The following is a 7,404-nucleotide window of genomic DNA, read 5'->3' as shown; positions in this document are numbered from 1 at the left end:
TTGTGGCGGGGTTGGTGCTGTGTGGAGTGTGTAGTGCTGCAGGGGTATGCTGTTCTCGCCATCAGTCCTCCCCTCAGCCTGCTCTGAGCACACTGGAGAACTCGGCTGCTCCTCACATCTTCCTGCCTATATGCACCACCGTCTTCATTGCCCTCCTCTGGATGCTTGCTGTTACGATGTCCTTCTGACATTGTGGCACCCAGATTGCCCCCGACACTTGCAATGGGTGGCGCCTGCCCTCAGTCACCTGGCAGCTGCACCACAGGGCATGGTTACATATCTAGTGCACAGCTACACATCTAGTGCATGCTGCTCGGGTAGTGCTTGCTGGCAGCCAGAACCAGAGCTTGGAATCCTAATTTAGTTGTAGAATCATTTGTAAAAACACAGAATTAGCCTCAAAATGGAGCCACAAAGAACCCCACTAATGACTGTCCCCCAATCTGCTGTAACCCCGTTTCCTACCACCCTTTGAGCTCAGCCCTTCAGGCGGTTGTTCACCCATCCTATTACAGATGTATGAAAGCCCACAGTGTGTTTCAGAGCCCCCCCAGGCTCTAAATCTAGATCCCCCGGGGATGGGCTACCCATCAGCAGCCATGCTGTGAGGGGATGGAGCCCTTCCTGGCAGCAGTCTGCTCGCTGTTTGCTGTTAGCACAGCAGCAGCTTGGCCTCTCGGAGGGAAGCAGAGCCCTCAGAGCCCTCCAAGCTCTTGTGGCTATCAGGGCCCGCAGCTGCTTGGCATTAAAGGCTTTCCACAGCTGAATGCAGCCTGGCTTTCCCAAAGGGAATCCCTGCTGCCGGGCTGTCTTCAGAGCATCAGTGAGCCCAAGATGGATGCGTGGAGACCCATTGCACATCCCCAAATGCACACCAGGGTGCTGCCCACAGCTGAGGCCACAGTAAGGCTGTCTGTGCCACCGTCTGTAAAGCCACGAGTTCACAGAATGACCCCCAAATTACTGTTCGTAGGCGCCGTGGGCTGTGCCTCCACAGCAGACAATCGCCACGCTGTTTTCACTCACAATGCCCCCTTGGGACCCTGTGGAGCCAGATGCCATCCTGCTATTTATAAATGCTTCATATCTGGAGTCGCAGTCAGTTTTATTCTTTTTAACTATTTCCTCATGCAGGAAACCCTTGGTACACAGCCAGCAGTGCGAAGCGTTTGAAATCCCCAGCCTCCTGTTGCCTCCCTCCAAGGTTGCAAATTGCCTGCATACAGAATCAATTAAAAATAATTTTGAACATTAACAAAATAATATGGTGAAATGAGTGACTTTTTTTTTTTTCTCTCTTTCTCCTTGCATTTCTCCTTGCTGGGGGCAACATGAGCTGGCAGTTCTCAAAAGTGTTCACGCTTCGATCGAATTGTTTATTGAGTTCTGCCCCCAAAGTCCTGCTATTGCTGGCTAGGATACCAAAAACCCCTGGCTCTTACCAGTGGGGTCAAGGCTGAGGTTTTGGGGTCCTGCTACTATTGGTGAGGAGTCCAAAAATCCCTATCTGTGATCAGTGAGGTAGAGAATTTGGGTGGATGTGTCATGCCCTGTCATAACCCATATTCCCCATCTCTTTGTGCATAGTTCTTCATTAACCTTGTTTGGGATCGAAACTGGTGCAAGATGCTGTGCTGAGAGCTTCTGCTGATCTACTTGTGGGGCTGAGGGCACGCAACAGCCTGTTCTGCAATGGCTTATTGGCTTCAAACTGCATCATATACACAGCACCTGGCCCAGCAATGCTGAGGTGTGGACAAATTTGATTCTGGAGTCTGTTCAGCCCCCTCCGATTCTTATGCCAACCCCTCTTTTCTGGGAATAAAACCCCCACAAAAATAAGAAAACAATTGGAAATTAACGTTCAATTACATGGTGGCAGATAAGTGAAATGAATCAATCTGTGGCAGGGCAGATAAGCACAAACCTCCAGCCTGGAGGAGCAGCTGCCTGCTGAGGGAGATAACAAGGTCATTGCCAAACAACCCCCCCTTCCTCCTCTTTCTCGCTCCCCTGGTCTCCTTCCATTCCCTCTCCCAGCCAAACAAAGCACTTTCCAAGCCAGCCTTTGGCAAAGCAGCGATGCCTACTGACCCCATCCTAAGGCTGCGCTCTCTAGAGCCAACTCAATCTGTTCTGCTTGGGCAGGGGACCCAGGTGGATTTGGGTTCAGTTGGCCTCCCACAACCCGTCTCTGCATCGCCCCGGTCTCCATGTGCTGGCAAGGGGGTGGCATGGGGCAGATGGAGCTCCAGAGGGGGCTTTGCCAGGCTCTGCCATGTCGGCAGGGACCAGGCAGCTGCCAGGGCGTGCAAAGAAGCTGGCCCTCATTCGTCATCCCCAGGAGGCAGGATTTGGCCAAGATCCCCTTGTTCTGGCTCAGCAGCAGCCACACTCCCACCCTCACTATGCCCATTTGTGCCACGGCCACTGGCAAAGACGATCCCCCCCACATTTCCCCATAGACATACTTCAACTACTTCTAAAGAGCTTTTATTTTCCGTTTGTTTCCTTTTACCCATAGAAAAAGCAGACGTTTCGCTCCAAAGGGATTTCTGGGGAGCCAGCCCATAGCAAATGCTCCACAGCCAAACCTACAAAGCTCTCCCTCATCCCAGCATCCGTCCAGCACGTTGGAGATGATCCACCTGATGCTCCCCATTGCCTCCATCCCTCGTCATCATGCTTTCACCATGGCTGCAAACACCTCCGGGAGAGGAAAAACCTGAATATGTGATGTGGGAAGAGGGGTTATTTCCATTTCTGTTCTTTGGGGGCTGCTGTTGAAATGAACGACAGTGCTCCAGGGCTTGTTTCCTTGGCTCTCAGGCTGCAGCAGTTCAGGAAGAGGAAGGATCAGCTTCGGGTATTTCAGAGCAAAGCACAAAATAGAAACGATGCCACAGCAGAGAGGAAGGGACGGAGACAAAGCAGGGAGCTGGGTGAGAGGGAGCAGGACTCATCTGCTTATTTGTGCTATTCAGGATGAATCACAGGAGCCACGAGGCACGGATCCCAGCATTAATAAACCTGACAGCTCCTCTCTGGGGTTAATTGCAGTGGTTTTGATAATGAAGGTGTTACTCCGATGGGCTCTGAGCTCTTTGCTGCTGGCTGAGACATCCCGATGTAGAGCGGCGGCATGCAGCTGCCTTTCCCAATCTGGGGAGAATCCAAAGGATGCTTCGGATCTGTGGGAGTCCTGGAGAGCTGCTGTGCCGGGGGCTATTTAGCAGAGCTGGCAGGAGGCATGAGTGGCTCTGCATCCGTTCAACTGCACACAGCATCAGGCAAAAGGGAGGAAAAGTTTGGAGAGGGGATGTTTTCCCACAGACCTACACACCGCAGCCCCCTTCATCAATGGGGAGCCAGGGGGGTACAAGGATGTGTTCTGCATGGGGTCAGTAGCCCCCCAGGCCCTGCTGTGAGCATGTAATAGGGTCAGTAGTGGCCATTCGTCTGGCTGTCTCTTGTCCCCGAGCCCTGCAGGCTGCTGGCTCCCACTACCTGCAGCTTCTTGGGCAGCAGTTCCTCATGGGCAGGCGGTGGGGGCCGCTTCAGCCCCTTGGCCGAGGAGCTCGAGGGGTCTTCTCCTGCCTCTCTGGGCTCAGGGGGTTGGTACCCCGTCTGGTTGGGATCCAGGGGGTCACGGGAGAGCAGGATGCAGATGGAAGGGACGTTCTTGTGGACGGTCAGATTCTGTGCTGCACCGCCAGGCAGCGGGTCCTGGTTCTCCCAGACCTCCAGCAAGGTTTTGTAGCGTACCTTGGTGACCTGGTGAAGACCCCCCAGCTTTCTCTTCATGATCTCCACGCAGGTGATGGTCTTGGTGACTGCTCTGCCGCAGCCGCTGAAGACAATCTGCCGGCTGCCCTTCAGCTCCATCTGAGCCATGGCGAAGCTCATCAGGTTCCTGATCTTGCTGCCCTCCTTCACTTTCATCTCCACCACACCTGGGGGCAAGTCGGGGAAGGGCAAGGGGCTCTCCTCCTCTGACGTCCTGACCTTTCGGAAGTTCTCCATCCCAGACTGGGCAACGGGCTTGGCCGCCATCCCTCACCCCACACCTAGCCTCCGCTGTCTTGCTCCAGCTCCACCGTCAGGTCCTCAGGACCCCCAGCCCCTTTCCCTCTCCTCGTCCTGGTGCTGGCTGTCCCCGGGGGAGGCCAGAGCTGTAGGATCCCCTGGGTGCCCCTGCTCGCTGCCAGCTGCAGCTCTCGGCAATGCTCAGGCTCCTCTGTTCCGTCTGCAGCGCTTGCTTCTGCCGCTCTTTGCTTCATTCTGGACTTCAGCAGCCCCCAGAGCTGTTCTGTGTAATTAGCAGATCCTCCCCCTCTCTCTCCCCTCCCTCTCCTCCTCCTCCTCCTCCTCCTCCTCCCCTCGCTCAGCCTCCCATCCCAGCACCCTCCTGCTGCCTCCATCCCTGGGTGGGCAGAAGGAGAAGCTATCTCCTGGCTTTGTAATGCTCCCCAAGTCCTGCCCCCTTAAAGAGAACCTCGTCCCTTCTCTCAAGGACACCAAGCTGCCTGCAAACAGCAGCAGTTGTCCCCTGTCCCCCCCCCCATCCCAGCCTCCGGATCATTGCACAGTGGAAAGAGATGCCGAGTATTGCCTTGCTGCCAAATCTTATCGGCCTCTGGAGGACCCGGGATTATTTTCACCCCGAATAGGGCTTGCAAAATCCATGAATAAATGAATGGATTAGCCAGCCCCATTCCTGCCACCCCAATGCAGCAAGGGTTCCACTGTTGGGACATCCCAGGGTCCTGGCACCAAGAGGAGAAACTGAGGCAGGGCCAATGGCGGGGTTGAAATGGATTGAAGCCTCCTTGGGAAAACACTGCCTCCAAAAGATGCTAAAACCCATAGGAAAATAACGAGAAAGGATTTCAACAACCATTCACACAGCAGGGAGGAAAACTGCGCTATGGGATCAAATCCTGCCACCCGTGGTCCATTTTTTTGCAGCATTCTGCAGCACTTAAAATGGAAATGAATTGCGTTATTAGCAGCTCCATCGCTAATTACCATCTGAAGCCATTCATTACCCTGTCAGTGTGTTTGCTGGAGGACAACAGCAGTTATTCCAAGCTGAGGAGCAGCAGGATGGGAGAGGGACAAAAGCATTGCTGAGGGGATAAAAGCACTGGGTGAAAAATACAGGGAATTGGTTAAAACAGAAGAGAGAGATGGTGAGAGCTGGAGCGGCAGTAACATGAGCCCCTGCCCTCCACCTGCCCTCTCTATATTTTCTTTCATCTGCTGAATGTGGGAGCAGTTCGGAAAGTTGAAGCATGCGATATGAGGAAAGTCTCCATCCATCTCTGCGTCACATCGGGGTGGCTCAGGTCTCAGGTGCTTGTCACATTGCATGTGGGACGGCACCTACGCCAGTGACATCCCTGAGTGAGAGCTTGTGCCCTGGCCCTGGGAACATCTGGCTCCCCACTGAAACCCCTTCAGTGGGGCAAACCCCTTTGTAGACCCATAACACAACGAGCAAGAAGAATAATTGGGGGCCCCCAGGATCCGGATCAGCCCCACCTGGGCACCTCAGCCACAGCCTTTGTACGGTCCCACAGCTCTATTTAAGCTCAGCTTTGTAGCTTTCAGCTCTAATTTGGGATTTTCTGTGAGTTGGTCTCCAGTTTAATGATATCTATGCTTGTTTCTGGTGCTACTCATATGGATTTCAACCTATCGATTGATTGGAGAGCTGCTTAGCTACTACTGGACCTGGCTGCTATGCTTACTTCATGGCTTGACCTTGAGAGTGTGGATATGCTAGAGGTGTGCCAATTGATCTGGGTGCATAGCTGGGTTTGATCACTGTCCTCAGCTCAGGTATGAAGCTTACCTCTGGGTAATGAGGCCTGCTAGTTGGGCTGTCACCCTTGGTGTCCCAGTTATCCTCTATGACTCTGAGGAGCATATGCCCTTCTCAGTGTTTGTAACCAGAAGTGCCTCAGAGCTGCAGCAACCCAATTACATGTGGTCATGCCCTGATGCTCTGAAGGCATCAGCAGCACTGTTTTCCCCCATAATGATGCTCCCAAAGGGGTGGCTTGATGCAGCACTGTTTCTGGCACACATGCAAGTGCTGTGGCAGTGACATGAAGCTGGTTTCCAGGCAATAAGGTAGGGGAAGAGATTTGAGTGTAAGGCAGGGTTATTTTCAAGCAGGCTGTTTTATGGAGACATCTGCTTGCCTCATTGGAAATGGAGGGCTGTGCTGAGCTTGCCTTTCCCTGGGATTCAGTACCAGCTGAGCTGCAGGAGACCATTATTGGCCTTCAGATGTAGGGACTTGTCTCCTTTAGAACTGGCCTGCATGGAGGCTCCACCTTGGTTTTGGAGACCTCTCATTTTGTAGAGGTCCTCGGGAACTGCTGGTGGGGTACCAAGTCTTGGTGATATGTTAATCCAGGTGCCACTTATCCACCCTGATGCCATTGCCTTTGTCTTCAAAACCTTGAAGATGAGCTGGAGCACAGCAGGATATGATAGGAGTGGATGCAGGGTTCCCTAAATTTCAGCTTGCTGGTGGGACCTGAAGGGTCCTCTTAACCTCCTCGGTACAGGCAGCCAGGGCTTGTCCCCCAAGATCCCCTGAACAATATGGCTTTTATCACATTCCTGCCCTAATGTCTCATTTCCCTCAACAGTGCCAGACTCCTACCCTACAGGGAGTCCTCTCTGCTGCATATAGGATTTCCCTTCACTCATATGGTAATTGCTATATACACACTACATAGAGGGTCTTCCTTGTTATATATGGATTTCACCATAGTCATATATAAGGTTAACTCTAATGCATACAGAACTTAAACCCTATAGAGGTTCTCCCCCATACGGTGGCTGCTGAACTGTTGCCCGTGGAGGATCTCCCTTGCCACATGTAGTGTCTACAATACATGCACCCCATGGAGACTGTCCCCGGACCCATATGGAGCCTGCTATATCTTTTCCAATAGATGGTCTCCTGTGCCCAATACAGAGCTTACCATATCCCATAGAGGATTTCCCATGACCCATGTGGAGCCTGCCAAACTCTTGCCCCGTAGAGGATCTGCCTCGAACCACATGGAGTTTACCATGCCCCATACAGAGTTTCCCCTGACCCATATAGAGCTTACTACACCCTATGGGGGGTTCTCTCTTTCTCTATTCCCGATCTCGACTATATGGAATATGCCAAACGTCTTCACTGGGAGTCTCCCCTGCCCCACGTGCAGCTTACTGCACCCGTACCCTATAGGGGATCTCCCACGACCTATGTAGTGCTCTCAGCCCCAGAGATCTGCCTTCCACCCCTTGTAGGACCCCGAGCCCTATGCGCTCCCCTCCCGGCGGCATCAGGACCCTGGACAGTTCCAACCGCTCTCGCGAGATCCGGAGGGTGGC

The 7,404-nt window shown here is 53.2% G+C and overlaps 1 protein-coding gene across 1 annotated transcript; it reads right to left on the bottom strand.

Moving 5' to 3' along the window:
• Window positions 1-2,659: 2,659 nt before the first annotated feature.
• RPP25 (ribonuclease P and MRP subunit p25) lies at window positions 2,660-6,747 on the bottom strand. Its single transcript, XM_019619354.2, has one exon. It carries the CDS (start codon window positions 4,051-4,053, stop codon window positions 3,442-3,444), a length of 612 nt encoding a protein of 203 aa, XP_019474899.1. The 5' UTR covers window positions 4,054-6,747; the 3' UTR covers window positions 2,660-3,441.
• Window positions 6,748-7,404: the final 657 nt, after the last annotated feature.

The sequence above is a fragment of the Meleagris gallopavo genome, chromosome 12 (genome assembly GCF_000146605.3).
Source record: "Meleagris gallopavo isolate NT-WF06-2002-E0010 breed Aviagen turkey brand Nicholas breeding stock chromosome 12, Turkey_5.1, whole genome shotgun sequence".
In the NCBI taxonomy this organism is placed as follows: Eukaryota; Metazoa; Chordata; class Aves; order Galliformes; family Phasianidae; genus Meleagris; species Meleagris gallopavo.
Note: the sequence above shows the minus strand (reverse complement) of the source record. Positions and strands in the feature narration are given on the sequence as shown.